The sequence below is a fragment of the Andrographis paniculata genome, unplaced genomic scaffold (assembly GCF_009805555.1).
Source record: "Andrographis paniculata isolate CXL003 unplaced genomic scaffold, ASM980555v1 Contig55END, whole genome shotgun sequence".
Classification (NCBI taxonomy): Eukaryota; Viridiplantae; Streptophyta; class Magnoliopsida; order Lamiales; family Acanthaceae; genus Andrographis; species Andrographis paniculata.
In genome coordinates, this window is record NW_026137590.1 from 4,738,433 (window position 1) to 4,754,631 (window position 16,199).

The 16,199-nt window shown below is 31.0% G+C and overlaps 1 protein-coding gene across 2 annotated transcripts; it reads left to right on the plus strand.

Moving 5' to 3' along the window:
• Positions 1 to 5,685: 5,685 nt before the first annotated feature.
• On the plus strand, positions 5,686 to 15,826 carry LOC127256416 (coronatine-insensitive protein 1-like). Of its 2 annotated transcripts, none has more exons than XM_051282424.1 (4): positions 5,686 to 6,428; positions 13,462 to 13,969; positions 14,044 to 14,618; positions 15,432 to 15,632. In XM_051282424.1, the coding sequence occupies exons 1-4, from the start codon at positions 5,854 to 5,856 to the stop codon at positions 15,481 to 15,483; spliced, it is 1,710 nt and encodes a 569-aa protein (XP_051138381.1). In that variant the 5' UTR covers positions 5,686 to 5,853; the 3' UTR covers positions 15,484 to 15,632. The 2 variants fall into 2 exon arrangements, with proteins under 2 accessions (XP_051138381.1, XP_051138380.1); XM_051282423.1 differs by having other exon boundaries at positions 5,688 to 6,428; positions 15,415 to 15,826.
• Positions 15,827 to 16,199: the final 373 nt, after the last annotated feature.

A 16,199-nucleotide genomic window follows, 5' to 3' on the forward strand; every position in this document is an offset into this window, starting at 1 on the left:
TACAAAACCTCAAGCTATGGGAGTGTCTAACTAAGGTGGAAGTATTTTTGCCAAAGAAAGTCACCATCAGTCCAAAGATGATTAACTTTGCATTAATAGGTTACGCCCTTAATAGTGTGCATACTATTTTCTTATTTACAAGTCAGATATCTCTGTAAAAACGAAGTAATGAAGATATAATCAAGAAATGCCATTTTCTTCAAAGATTTATTTTCTTATAAAAATAAGGATGACATTCCTGAATATTTTTGGAAGAGAACACGAGAAATGACTATCAGATTTAACTCTTCGGAAGAATAACCGATACATAGTTTAAGGATGAAAATATCCAAGGACTTTGGTCTGTATTATATCATCTACATGTTGGATGATGAGCCAAGGACAATGAAAAAAATATTGTCAAGAGGAGATGATGAATTTTTGCATGAAGCATTTAATGATAAAATTTATTTGATCATGTAAAATTGAACTTGGATCTTGACCAATCTCCCAAAGGGGTTGCAAGCCCCTAAAATGCAAGTGGGTTCTACAAAAATATAGAGTTGATGGCTCGGTTGAAAAGTTTAAAGTCCGATTGATTTTTAAGAGTTTTAATCAAAAGAAGAGACATATGTTCTATGACATGTATTTTTCTGTGTCTAGAATAACCTCAATTAGGGTGCTTATCGCGATTGTTGTCCTGCACAATCTAGAGATTCATCCAATGAACGTCAAGAAAATGTTCTTGAATGGTGACCTAGATGAAGAGTCTATATGGAATAATCTGAAGGATTTATATTACCAGGCCATAAGGGTAAGATATGTAACTTAGTTAAATCCCTATATAGACTTAAGCAAACACCAAAGCGATGGCACTTAAAACTCGATAATACCATGTGTCGAATGGATTCAAATATAATGAGTGCAATAAATGTGTTTATTACAAATGAGATTCTAGCAGTTTTGTGTTGGTTTTCCTTTACGTTGACAATTTGTTGATCATGGGCAATGATCAAATACTCATTGTTTGGACGATATAGATGTTGAAAGGAAATTTTGATACAAAAGATTTACGGTTGCCTGATATAATCCTCGGCATCAAAATAATGAGACACCCAGAAGGAATCATCCTGACACAATCCCACTATGTGTAAAAAATATTGACTAAGTTTGGTGCCAATGATAGGCCAACATTCTATCAGGGTGATCCTATTGCTCAAGAAATTATCAGGGTGATCCTATAGCTCAAGAAGAATACACAAGGATAATTGAAAGTTTTATGTTCTTAACGAACTGTATTTGTCTTGAACTTGCATACTCGGTAAGCAAAACTAAGTAGATATATTAGCAATCAGAGCAAAGATCATTGGACAACTATTGTAAAGTTTCTAAGGTATATAAAACATACTTAAAACTTAGAGCTATGTTATTCAAAAAATCCTCAAATGCTTGAAGAATACTCCGATGCCGAGTGAATATCGGATCAAAGTGACTCATTTCCTATGAGTGGATATATGTTCACGATTGAAAGAGATGGTGCCATTGAAATTGACTAAGTAGACGTGTATAGTCTGATCCTCTAAGGAATCCAAGTTTTTCACTTTAAACAACGCAATAGAGGAAACCGAATGGTTTCGAAAATTACTATGAGAGATTCCTAACCATGATTACTAGAGATACCACAAACTTGGCTCAATGGAAAAATCAAACGACATAAGTTCACGTAGAAATACTTGGAAAACAAGTCTTCCGTCCTTCCTTAAGAAAGAAAAGAGCGAGAAATGAGTGTTGATACTCTTGTTAGTGGTGAAGGCTAAGCATTGAGCTTTTAATGACTCTCTACCAACTATAGAGAAAGTATGTCATGGTACTCTTGGAAGGTTATTTATCCAAATGCAAAGTGGGGACCGTTTCAAGTGAAACACTTGTGAGGACAAAAGTGTTTTCTATGACTCGAAATGGAAACAAACGAGAGAATAGGCTAGAGATGAGGTGTTATTGTTTCGATAATGTTGTCTAGGTGTACGATGTGGCGGAATAGTTCAATACGAAGTTCACTAGCTTGTTTGTATGCCCGACGGTATCAAAAAAAGAAAATTCAAAACCAAAAATTATATTTTCCTATGTGATAACATCTTTTGGAGGATAGTTGTGCCCTTGCAACCTAACCATTGACTATTTCAACTCATGTGAGAGATTATAGGAATTCTCATTTTGAGAATTCAAAAAATTAAATAATGATTAAACATTTAGCCTATTTTCAAAAATGAATTATGATAAATGAAAAATAGATGAGGTGATTATCCATGTCACATAATTATATGTGAATTGAGTTGCAAATTTGGATAAGACATCGGATCAAGTCGGTGAATTCATGAGTTAGATAAAGAAATCCGAAAAAAGTTATATCCACATTAAACGGATACGACATATCTTATAATTAATTTTTATATCTAATGTTTGATATCATATCTAGTTAAATTTGATTCTTGATATAGTTGTTACCTAGATTATCGGTAATCATATCAAAAGAGAATCCCCAAAAGTTTGTTATGTGGAGAGTCTATAAATAGGCATGACTCCTAAATCCTAAAGCTTACACACATAAGTCTACACACTTTCATCTAGATATTCTTTTTTTCTTTTTTCGACAATCCTACCATCTTCTTGTTTACTAGACCTCTTTCTAATGGTGCTGCTTTGAGATGATATAAGTTGTTTTAACTTTGGAAGTGTTACGGATTCACATGAGCACTATCGGCCGCATTTCGCTCTGTAGAAAGAGGTCTTTCTCTACTCGATTTCATTCCATATTTTTCATTATCATCCTATATTTTCCAATATTTTTCTTATTATCTATATTAGAAAATTATGCTTTATTTTAGTATGATATATATTTTATTTAAACATATATTAAATACTATTGGAACTTTAAATTTTGATTTTTCTAAATTACTATTAAAATTTTGATTCAATTAATATTATAATATAATATTTTATTTAAAAAATAATATATTTTAATTAAAATGTATTCGTCTTGTTATACATCTTCCAACAAAGTTTAGTCTCTATATAATAAATGTCTTTTAGGTCCAGATTGATTTGAGCTTTTTTAATTGTCTACATTGCTAACTTAGTAAACAATCTGCTTCTAATTTTTAAAAAAAAATTATATACTGCTGCTAAGCTTTTTTTGAACTTTTATTTTTTTGAAAATATTATTATAAATTACCTACTATATATATTCAATTTGTTCAAATAATTCACACTAAATTCTCAAGTCCTATTAAAGTCCTATATACTCATTATGCTTGTGAGTACAATGACTCGTCTATTTTACGGTTACTTTCTAGACAGAGTACCCTAGTCCAACATTCATGTTTTTATACATCTTAACAAAATAGGATGAAAAAATGTGAACACCGTCACATTCTAGATATTGTTCTTGTTTTCCTCATTTCTTCCTAGTGCTCTGATGCTTTTGGGGGGGATGGGAAAATAACCATGATTGTTGTTTATCCTATTAATAGATTACCCTTGTTTGTTCTTTGTAGCGTTAGTCCCTTCAAGATATTATACGATAAGCTCCCTGATTATAATATATTATATCCATTTAGCTGTGTGTAATTTTTTCTTCTTCTTCCCTATGAGCGGACAAAGCTTCAACTTAGGACTTATTTATGTTGTTTTTTGGAATATGGGGTAGAACACAAAGTCTTTAGGTATTGAGATCTTATCTCTAATAGGTTATGTATCTCATGTCACGTCACGTTATAGGAACACACTCGTTTCTCCACCTTATCTAAATTTAGGATACCGTTTAACTCGTCTTCTTTGTTCTTTTCTTGTCCTCTATCTAATATCTTTTTGGACACTGTCATCTTCTCTCCATAAAAAATCACTGATGGTTTGCCTTGCGACCGCCTTCTAAAAGGATCCCTTGGGTTTCCTAAATCGATGCCTCCATCTAAGTCCCCTCACTTATCACTGTCATTTGACCAATGTAAGTAGACCTCTCGCTCACCTCATAGACTATCATTGTTATTATTCTATTTTATCTCATCGCGAGCGTAGGTTATTTTATAGATATAATATATTTGCCTTCTAGTATGAAACCCATTGGATGAAAATGGATTTTTAAGATCAAAACAAATCCCGACAGTTCCATTGAGGCCACAAGGCTTATTGGTTGCTAAAGGTTACTCACAAAAATATGAGATCGACTGTGAGACAACTTTTCTCTAGTTACTCGACTCGCTAATCTTCGTTATCTTCTTTCTATTGTTGTTGTTCGTTATTGGTCTTTTTTTAGTTAGATATAAAAACTGTCTTTTAGCATGGTACTCTTTCTAAGGAAGTTTTATGGCTCTTAATCCAGGTTTCTCATCTTTGGGAAGGTTTTCCGATTACACCAAACTTTAAATGGGTTGAAACAGGCCTCTCGCATCAGGTATGCCATATTTACTACTGCCTTATTAAGTTTGATTTTGCTATGAATTGTCACGATTTTGAATTGTTCCTTTGTCGTTCGTCTTAAAGGATTTTCATTCTCTTGCTTCATGTCGATAATATGGTCTTCATGGGGATGATGCTTTTGGTATTTATAATCTATAAACATATCTACGCCAACACTTTGAGATGAAGAGTTTGGGTCCACTTTGCTATTTTTTGTGACTTGAAGTTTATGATTCTCAAGATCATTTTTATCTGTCTTAGGCTACGTATACTTTTAAACTTATTTTTCAAGTTGCCCTTACTGATAGTCCGATAGCCTCTACACCACTTTCCCATGACATTCGATTTACTCCTTATGATGATTATCTTTTCGACGATCCTACATTATATCGTTAGCTTGTTAGAACTTTAATCTATTTGAATGTCACTCGACCCGATATAACTAACGAAGTTCATATAGTGAGTCAATTCATGAATACTACGAGGACCTCTCATTGCTCCGATCGTTTATATATTCTTCGTTATGTAAAAGATACTATCTTATACGGGTTATACTTCTCAACTACCGATTGTTGTTCAGCTACTAGTTTCTACTTTTATTTGGGTGATTCTCTTCTCTTAGCATAGCAAAAAACGAAGTTTGTTTTTTTGGTCAAGTGATGAGTGCCTCAACCATCTTCTACCACTCTTAAATTAACATTTGTAAATAAATGTAGTAATATTCAATGATATAAATGAAAAAAATGTATAAAAACAATTTGATATAAATAAAAAATACATATTTTATAGATAAAAAAAAACATATAAAGGATTAAAAGAATGAATATGCATAATTTTACAAAATACTATATAAATATTATCCACTATATCAATAAAAGCTACTATTTTTTTTTTCCAAAATATTTTAAAAATAACAACGAAATTAGTAAAATCTCAGAATTCACAAAAACAATAGAGAAAAATTCACAAAAAAGAATTTAAAGAGTAAAATAATCTCAACCTTAGTATGTCAAATTTGGAATCATAAAATTAAAAATCTATTCACACAATGCGAAACGGACTCTAGAAAAACAATTTGTAGAATTCAACATTATCTATTTAATTAATAGTTTTATATTACATATTATATTATAATTACATCACAAGTATTACAAATTGCATATAGAATAATATATACGATTATAAATATATATATATATATATGTATGCATTTGTGTGTGGATATCATAATTACAAATTGCATAAAATTAATTAATTTCTGGTGTCTCAGTCGCCTGCTTCCACTTACATCCATTCTTCCCCTTTCCACTTATTATCAACGCCACTTTCAGTGTTTCCCCCAATTCCTCTAGGGATTCGTAATTCGTTATCCATTCGCAGCCATGGATTTCCTCCTCCATTGATTTGATTGCTCCGTATATGGATTCGAGATTGCAATTAGTCCGCAGAGAGGAACCGCTGTACGGATCTAAATCGAAACCGAAATCGACATTGACATCCAAGTCCAAATCAAAATCGAGGAAGCTAAACGACGATGGCGGCGGCGGCGCGTACGAGACGGTTTGGGAGTGCGTGATTCCGTACGTGGAGGATCCGCGTGACAGGGAGGCGGTATCGACGGTGTGCAAGCGATGGTACGAAATCGACGCCATCACGCGGAAGCACGTGACCATGGCGCTCTGCTACACGGCGACGCCGGAGCGGCTTTCGCGGCGGTTCCCTCACCTCGAGTCGCTCAAGCTCAAGGGGAAGCCACGCGCCGCCATGTTTAACCTAATCCCCGAGGATTGGGGCGGCTACGTCGCCGCCTGGGTCGATGAAATAGTTCGTTCTTACAAAAATATGAAGGTTCTCCACTTCCGGCGCATGATTGTCCGAGATTCCGATCTACAGATCCTCGCCACCGCCGCCGGGAAGGTTCTAGAAGTCCTCCGGCTCGATAAATGCTCCGGTTTCTCCACCGACGGCCTCCTCCACATCGGACGCTCCTGCAGGTACCTACCTCAGCTTAATTCCTAAATTAATCTCGAAATTTAATTGCACTTCATTTATTGATTTGCTTATTTTGTTGCTTTCTGAGATTGCATAACTTGTGTTTGGATTGGTTAATGTAGTTGGTGTTTGTCTGGATTCAACCAATTTCGGGGTGGGGTGGGGTGGGGTGGGGTGGGGTGTGGTGGGGAGGGTTTCTTAATTAAATTCGAAGCCATGTCCTTCCTATTTCAGGAAAACTCAAGTTTGACTGACCCTTGTTTTCTTCAATTTTTTCTTACTTGAGCTCTAATTTTGCCAAAAACTTTGTTTGCTTTTCTATCCATTTTGGTTTTAGTTTTGGTTTTCTTGATTGATTTTTCACTGGTTTAATATGTTGTGTTCTTACCTTACCTTAGCCTTGTTCGAAGGAGATGGTTTTATTTTAGAATTGATGGTTTAGATCTTTTTTTCGATTGGTGTCGCTAGCGTAGACTTTTTTTATTTTTCTTTTATTTTTTATAGTTTCGTAAATGGGAAAGGATGAGGAAAAGGAGAAGAGTTTGAATGCATTGGTAGGTCTAAATTGAACTGTGAAGTTAATTTGGTTTTTTTCGCCGTGGCTTTTAGCCTCTCTTTTTATTATTTAAATTCTTTTTTTTCTTAAAAATACTAAATTAAATAATTTTTTTTTATATTATAATACAAATTTATTACATTTAAACTATAACATCAAACAAAGGATCATATTTAATTTTTGTGTCATTATAGTTAACATTAAAAATATTTTTATATTTGTAAAAAAATTTGTACAAATATTCTATTATATTAGTATTATAAGATACTAATGGAAAGTATTTTTGTAATTTTTTATTAATTTGTACTATGTTTTGATATAATAATTAAAATTCAAATATCATATATATATATATATAAGTAAATGAGACACTCAAGGTAGTAGTATTTGAATGTAAAAATGAACTAGGTAAAAAATAAAATGAATATGCTATAAAAAAATTATTAAACAATTAATAATAAAATAGTTGGATAACTAAAAAAATAGTAAGGAATTAGTTATTATTTATTAAAGTATCAAGTAATAAAATTGTAGTTAGATAAAATTATTTACTATAAATTGATTATGAATAAATTTAACGGAAAAAAAATGATATAATTATTCCTAATGTAATGAATACATATTTCAATTTTGAGTATTAATATATTAATAAACCAAACCAAATAAATTTTGGTTTGTTCAGTTTTAAACCTTCCTTAGGTTTAGTTTAATTTTGGAAAATTTTGATTATGATTTTATTTTTACATACAGAAAATAAAAATTTAAAATTCGAGCCTTATGCATCCATACATGCCTTGGGAAGTAAAACAATAAATAAGCGAATAATTATTTATTTGGGGTATGGTTTGTTGGGTCAAGAATTTCTTGGAACTGAAACTTTCAATCGGCTTATGTTGGTTTTGCATCTTTAGATGAATAAATATATATATATATATATATATATATATTTTAGATATGAAATTTTAAATTGATAATATAAAAATAATATTTTATGTTTTAAATTGTTATAAATAAAATATATATTGTGTTAATATGTTTATATATTGTATATTTTAATAAAATTTATAGAAATTTGTAATATAAAAAAAGGGTAAATTGTGTCCCGTAACTGGACCCCTTTCTCATTTTAGTCCTGTAAGTGGAGCCTGTCGCAACCTAGTTCTATAAGTGAAAAATTTTCGCGGTTTTAGTCCTCCGGCGCCGGAGACGCCCGCGTGGCTCGCCGGAGGTGACGTGTCTTCCAGGTGTCCCGCCAGGTCAGCGGGCACGTGGATTTATTTATTTTTTTCATTTTTTTAATTGGACCAAATAAAAAAATACAAATAAAATTTAAAATAAATTAAAAATAAGTTTTTAAAAAAATTTATAAAAATAAAAAATCCACTTGTCCGCCAGGTCAGCGACACTTGACGGACACGTCACCTCCGACGAGCCACGCGGGCATCTCCGGCGCCGGAGGACTAAAACAGCGAAAATTTTTCGCTTATGGGACTAGTTTGCGACATGCTCCACTTACGAGACTAAAATGATAAGGAGAACCAGTTACGGGACTAAAAAAACAGTGTACTCTATAAAAAAAATACAAAGTGAACAAGCGGAATATTTTTAAGTATTGAGATATGGCCGATGAGTTTTGAAAATTTATATAGGTTTGTTTGTTTTTATTTCAGGTATATGAATAATATAAAAATAACGAGTGTGTAGTAGTAATTTTTTTTTTTTTTCTGGAAAAATATGTTAGAATATGTTTTTTCTTTAAAAAAAAAACAATCCCTAAGTAACATATTGAATATTTGATATTTATATTTGGGAAACCAAATATATTTATTTAATTTAATATATATTTTTTATTTTATTATTATTAATAAATAGTGTAAAGCTTTCAAAATGTGTATGTATATATAGAGCATAAATGTTTGAACTCCAGGTTCCTCAAATTAATTTTATTTATTTATTTATTTATTTGTTACAAAAAAATGTGCCATGTTTACGCATTGCAGTGTATTTGCACCAATAAATATGTTTTTTTAGTAATATAATGAGAGCCATTAATAGATTGAACTCTGTTTTACTTATATTTTTAAAATTATTGATACATTTTTACCATAAAGGATCATATTAATATTTAGTTTTTTTTATATAAAAAATATTAAATTATTTAATATTTCTATTTTTTATTTTTTTTTTGAATTTTCACAATTTTCAAAATTCTTAATTTAAGCAAAGCTTGTCAAGTTATAATTCTCAATTCCACATTTTTTTAAGAAATTACACTTCTTCCAAAATTCCTCAATTTATAATACTCAAATTTTCATCTTTTCGAGCTTGTCAAGTTTTTTATTTTTACTTTTATTTTTTTGAACTAGTGCTTAATTAATGGACTTTGTTACTTGAAGTTTGGTTTTAAATTTGGTTTAAATAATAGTTTAGACATAATATTTTATTATTTAAAAAAAAAATTGTCATTATTGCATAGCAAAAAATTATAAAAAAAAAAAAAAACATTTTATTAATCCAGATTTTTTTGTGATCTTTTTTTTTTTTTAGATTTTTTTGTGCTATTTAGTTTTGTGGTTCCACCAATAAAACTATATTCATTTTCTATATAAAATTTTAAATCTAAACACTATTTAACCTTAAAAACAACAAAAAAGAAGAAGCAAAAACCAATAAAATACTAACCAAATACACCCAAATAATGCATATATTTTAAACTCTCTTTATTAATCCATTGGAGAAATGCAAAAATAGATAATTGGGTAAATATGTGCATGCATACCTACATCCTTTAGTTCTAAATAAGTATAACAAATAGATAAATGCTGAGGATTAAATGTTTTTATTATTTTATTTGTACAATATTCATTTATTAACATAATATAATTGTATTGAATCAACTCGATACTCTATTTATGAAACTTTTATATTCACTAGTTTTAATATTGGAAGCATTAGGTGAAAATTAAAAGTTTTGAATATAATATCTCGTATGGAAATAACTGATAGATAAAAATTTTTGAAGAGATAATTATTTTTGATTGAAAAGAAAATGGAATAAAATAAATAGACAATGAATACATATGTTTCATTCACTACTAAAAATGTTGGTACAACATGTGTTATGATGATACTTTGTAGAAGGTAAAATTGAAAAACAAGATGTGTTTAGTTGTAACTCATATTGTTTGATTTTGAATATTGACTTAATTTTGAGTAGCATATAATAATTTGCCATGTTATGATTGTAAATGTTATAGTTAGTTGAGGGGATATATATATATATATATATATTTACATATACAATATGGATAACGGTTTGATTACGGCACCATATTGATTTTATCAAATAATATCGATAAAAAGTCCAGAAAGTACTAATCAAGAATTTAAATAGCATATTATTAATATTAATATAATATAAATATAACACAAAACAAAACGAAGAACACTTACATACTTCTATGGAGTATATAACATAAGAATGATTTTGTCTAATATCATTGATTCAAAAATCCAAAAAGTACCGATTAATAATTAAGAAAGCATATGTTCTAAATCTTGATTAGTACTATCTGGAGAAATTAGCATGATACTGATTTTACCAAATTAGTATCATAATAACCTCATATGGATAGATTACAAGTATTATGAAAGTTAAAACTAAAGGATCTCAGTATTGAATATTACAATTTTGCCATTTTGCTAGGCAAATAGATTAAAAAATAATACTCCATTTGTCATTTAATAATTTATCCATTTTTTTATTTTGGTTTGTTTCATAACAAAGTATTTATTTCTTTTTTAATAATTGTACTTTCTACTTAACATTACAAATATACTTTCAACTTACAATATATTACACAAATATCATTACTTTTATATTACATCATACTAATAAGGTTATTTTAGTCTTTTATATTTTATTTATATCATATTCCAATATAATACTCCATCCATCTACCTCTAGGATCACATTTACTTTTTGCGTCATTGTACTTAACATTAAAAATATTCTTATATTTGTATAATTTTTTGAACAAATGTCATTATATTAGTATTATAAGAAACTAATAGAAGTATTTTTGCGATTTTTTCTTAATTTGTACTATGTTTTGATATAATATTTAATATTCAAATATCAAATGCAAAACTAAATGAGACCCTTGAAGTCGGACGGAGGCAGTATTAATATTTCTAAAACTCCGTAAAAAAACAAATGGATAAATAGATATGAGACGGAGGGAGTATTATTTTAATATCAAAGTGGATTATATAAAAAAATAAAGGGAATGTATTATGAAAATTTTAATGTGTGTTTGTTTGTTTGGGGGATTGGATTAGATTTCCACTATTTATCCCATTTTTTCCTCCAAAAAATATCAAATCAAACACCTATTTTTTATTTTTTATATTATACTAAAAATAAATTTTACATTCAAAACATCACATAAACACCTATTTATATCACATCATACAACTATTCAAATTCAAAATTTTTACTATTCAAATTCAAAATTTTTACTATTCAAATCACAACTTAAAATGCAAACCTTCAAACAAACACAAATAAAAAGTAATGGATTAAGTAGAAAAAGTAATAAAACTATAGATAAATAAGCTTCTTTTAATATAAATAAATTTTGTATAAATTTAAATAATTAAAAAGAACAGTAAAATTTTAATAATATATATACATATATATCTACACGCATATAAATATAGGATAGACATAAATAAACTACATTTTTAAATATATTATCATTATTATTATTATTATTATTATTATTATTATTATATTCCATTGAGCACTATATTTTCATTCAAATTTTAAGTATTTTCAACTTTTAAGGCTGTTTTAGGGTGGGACCATACCGTATATATTAAAAATTTAATAGCACATAGTATATTGTACCGAAAATACTAATATAGAAAAATACCATACAGGGTTGACTGATATCGAAAATTATCTTGTATCAAAAAATATCGTATCGATGCCATATAGAATCATTTAGTATACTCTAATTTTTTATATGCAAAAAATTATGGTATAAATATATAGATACCGTATTGATTCTTGGGAATACCATACATAATGTTGGTATCCTAAACATTGAAGTATTTACTAAAAATGACATAAAATATAGAAAATTACCATTGGTATATATTAGTATCACAACATAAGTCCCATATATATATATATTTATGACGTGGGAATCCGCAATCACTACTCAATTGTGTGGCAGGTGGACCTGAGGCGTCGGGGGTTTGAACCCATGACCTCACGGTCATAAATCCAGAAAAGTCCCATATATATTGGTATCACAACATATGACTAACTTGGATATGATAGTGTTATACCTCCGTATACATAATTTTATATTGTTATCATATTAAAAATACAGTGTTATACTGAAATATAGTATTTCAATATTTTGTCGGTACAGTGTGAATAATATACTATATTTTTTAATATTTATTTCTAGTTGTAGGCTCTGTGGTCTTTGAGATTTGGTTTTTTTTTCAACTTATTTACTATACAATCTATGCAATTTTACATGAAAATACATTATTTCTTGTTACAAAATATCACATTCAGTCTATATTTAAATGCAAAACACAAACCAAACACACCCTTACAACATAATCTATTTCTGTAAATGCTTATATCAATTGGTTATGTAGAGTTACTAACTTCTCAATTATATAACATGAAACACTAAGGGTTTGTTTACTTTGTGTTTTGTTTTTGTTTTTGAGGTTAAATAGTTGTTGAAGAATGATGTTTTGTATGTAAAATAAGTTTTATATACGATGTGTTTTTTTAAGGCCAAAATATGGCTTAATGTAGCCATTCTTCGATTTTTTCTTTTTTTAATATATATATATGTATAAATATATAGATGAAGTATAGATCGACAGCCCATCCAATGGTTTGTTCTTGCAAATGTTAAGAACTACTTGGAAATGTTAGGGTAACTCTAGACTCTAGTTGACCGACTACTTTATTGACATTTTAAGTTGTTTTAGTTTCTTGTTTTACTGCTTCAACATGCTCCTAATGGTTGAAAGATTGGATTCGAATCTTTATTTTAGCTCTGATACAATGTTGATGCATAAAGCAGTACATTTGGATTTTTGAAGTGATGAATTTTTCTTTGTGTTCATCTTGTCTCCATGTTTGCTTCTCAAATCGTCTGGCGTAAAATTTGTTTCGTGGTTTGGTATATTTGTCGTTCATTTCATTACATTCGCTTATTTGGTTTCAACCTTCCGGGAAAGTCTTAATGCACATGGATATCATCTGTTAGTAAAAACATGGTCTACATTTTACTGTGGTTATAAAGCATTCGACATACTGTGTAATCGAATTTGAAATTTCAAGAAACCTGCGTGAATTTGTCTTCTTGACTAAAAATGTTTCGATTTCGCTTTTCTGAGAACATATGTGCCCATATTTTTTTGTTGTTCTGCTCCTCCAGGAATTTGCGGATTTTGTACATGGAAGAGAGCTTAATAACCGAGAAAGATGGAAAATGGTTGCACGAGCTTGCGTCTAATAACACTGTTCTTGAGGGCTTGAACTTCTATCTCACGGATCTCAGCCAAGTCGAAGCCGAAGATCTAGAACTGATAGCTAAAAGATGTCGATCTTTGACCTCTTTAAAAATCAGCGATTGCGATCTTTCGAAACTGATTGGATTTTTCAGAGCTGCTGTGTCGTTGGAAGAGTTCTCCGGAGGCTCTTTCAGTGTGCCCCCAGGCCAAGTCGGGGAAGCCGTGTTTAACGAGCAATTGGAACCGTATTCTGCTGCCGTATTCCCGCCAAAATTGTCAAGCCTCGGCCTTACCTACCTCGGAAACACGGAACTCCCCATCATCTATCCCGTTGCTTCGAGGCTTAAAAAGTTGGATCTTCTTTGCGCTCTGCTCGACACTCAAGGGCATTGTCAGTTGCTACAAAAGTGTCCGAACTTGGAGATTCTTGAGGTACTCTTTTTATCGATCGATAAACATTGTTTCATCTTCTCGACGATAAATTTATTCGTTCAATCTGAAAACAGACGAGAAATGTGATCGGGGACAGAGGGTTGGAAGTTGTCGCCGAGTTCTGTAAGAAGATGAAGCGTCTGAGGATCGAGCGCGGCGCTGACGAGCAGGACATCGAGGACGTGGAAGGCGTGGTGTCGCAGAGAGGACTGATTGCGCTGGCGCGGGGATGTCTCGATCTCGAATACTTAGCTGTTTACGTCTCCGACATTACGAACGCTTCGTTAGAATGCATGGGGGCACACTCGAAAAATCTCCGTGACTTCCGTTTGGTGTTGCTTGACCGGGAAGAACACATAACGGACTTGCCTTTAGATAACGGGGTCCGTTCCCTTTTAACGGGGTGCCCAGAGCTTCGAAGATTTGCTTTGTATCTCCGGTCGGGGGGTTTGACGGACGTCGGGCTCGGTTATATCGGGAGATACAGCCCGAACGTGAGATGGATGCTTCTTGGTTGCGTCGGGGAGTCGGACGAGGGGCTCGTCGAATTTTCGAAAGGCTGTCCGAGCTTGCAGAAGCTCGAGATGAGGGGGTGTTGTTTTAGCGAGCGGGCACTGGCGATGGCATCGCTGCAACTGAAATCGCTGAGGTATGTATGTAGATATATTGTAGATTTATTTACTTTTTAATGACGGCTGTTATAGTGCTGAATTTAAAATTCAGTACTGTGCTGAACAACACATAGTATTACTATATATAACGCACTACATATGTTAATATAATACAAATACATCACATGAACAAAAAACACATGTTATAGTCTCAACAGCACATCGTGTGCTGTCTGATAACGTTCAGTAATATTACAGACAACACATTGTATATATGTTAATATAATATAAATACAGCACATGAACTAATAGGATTTATCATAGTCTTATACACCACGTACAAAAGTTGATTTTAGCACATGATATACTCTTATTCAACACACTTGTTATTATAAAAAAATAGCACATATCTTTATTATACACCACATATGTTGTATATAATAGTAATGTGTGCTATTTATACATATAACATGTATTGAGTTGAAAAATCAGCACGGTGTTGATTTTTTCAATTCAACACCCTAATCATCCTCTTTTCTAATTTATTAAAATATATTTAGAAGCAATATATTATATTTATGGTAGATATAGAAAAATTTGTAGGATTCTTATTTTACTATAAATTCTTATGATTAAGATAGAAAATTTCAGTCTCGTATTCTAATCTAATTGATGTGAGGATGTGGAATCGCTATTAGTTGCAATCAAGATGTGGAGAGGGTTTCAACTTAGCGTGACTTAAATTTGGTTATTTTAGATTGTGAGTCTATTGGATTTATTCGAGGTCTTCTAATTATAAGTAATAGTGAGAATTCTTGAAATTATTTTTACAAGGTACTTGTGGGTGCAAGGGTACCGGGCGTCGGGAAATGGACGGGATCTGCGGATTATGATGCGGGATAATTGGAACATCGAGCTGTTGCCGGCAAGGCAACTTGTTTATGTGGATAGTGTGGACGTGGACGGTGGGGAGACGATTGTCGAGCATCATGGGCACATACTGGGCTATTATTCCCTGGCCGGGCAGCGTAAGGATTTTCCGGCGAGCGTTACGCCGTTGAATTAGTTGTGTATGGAAGAAGTTCGTCGGAGTGTGTATAGATCAGATCATCAACGAAAAATGAAGACGTACGTTACGTGCGGGCTTAGGTAAGGTAGAAGCTAAGAACACAACTTTCTTTTGTGAATATGTTGCTGTACTTGTGATATAATCTGCATACTCTTGCTATTTTATTTTATTTTTTTTAATTTTTTTTTTTTTAGCAATTCCAATCTTTTGAATTGTTTTAATAATTTGAAAATTACTTATGATTTACCTGGTTTGAAAAGTGATTTCTTGTATAAAAACTATGACTTTTTTTTTAACGACATTATAAAAAAAATTTTTAAGGGAAGGTTATGCAGTGCTTTTAAAAATGTAAAAAATAAAAAATACAAAATCATGCAATTTTTTAGGAATTTTATGTGCAATATTTTCTAAAACTAAGATAAAATTTTGTGCAATTTTTAGATCATGGAGAATATGATGCCAATCCTCCCAAATTATAAATAGATTATAAAGAATTTTTCTATTTGGAAAATATATGATTGACTAATATTTTAAAGAAAAAAGAAATTCC

What these genes read in the sequence shown, in the direction of transcription:
- LOC127256416 (XM_051282423.1), top strand. Translation starts at nt 5,854, where the DNA reads ATGGATTCGAGATTGCAATTAGTCCGCAGAGAGGAACCGCTGTACGGA. An exon ending in CACATCGGACGCTCCTGCAG is followed by an intron (nt 6,429 to 13,461) that starts GTACCTACCTCA and finishes CTGCTCCTCCAG; the next exon opens with GAATTTGCGGATTTTGTACA. An exon ending in CTGCAACTGAAATCGCTGAG is followed by an intron (nt 14,619 to 15,414) that starts GTATGTATGTAG and finishes TATTTTTACAAG; the next exon opens with GTACTTGTGGGTGCAAGGGT.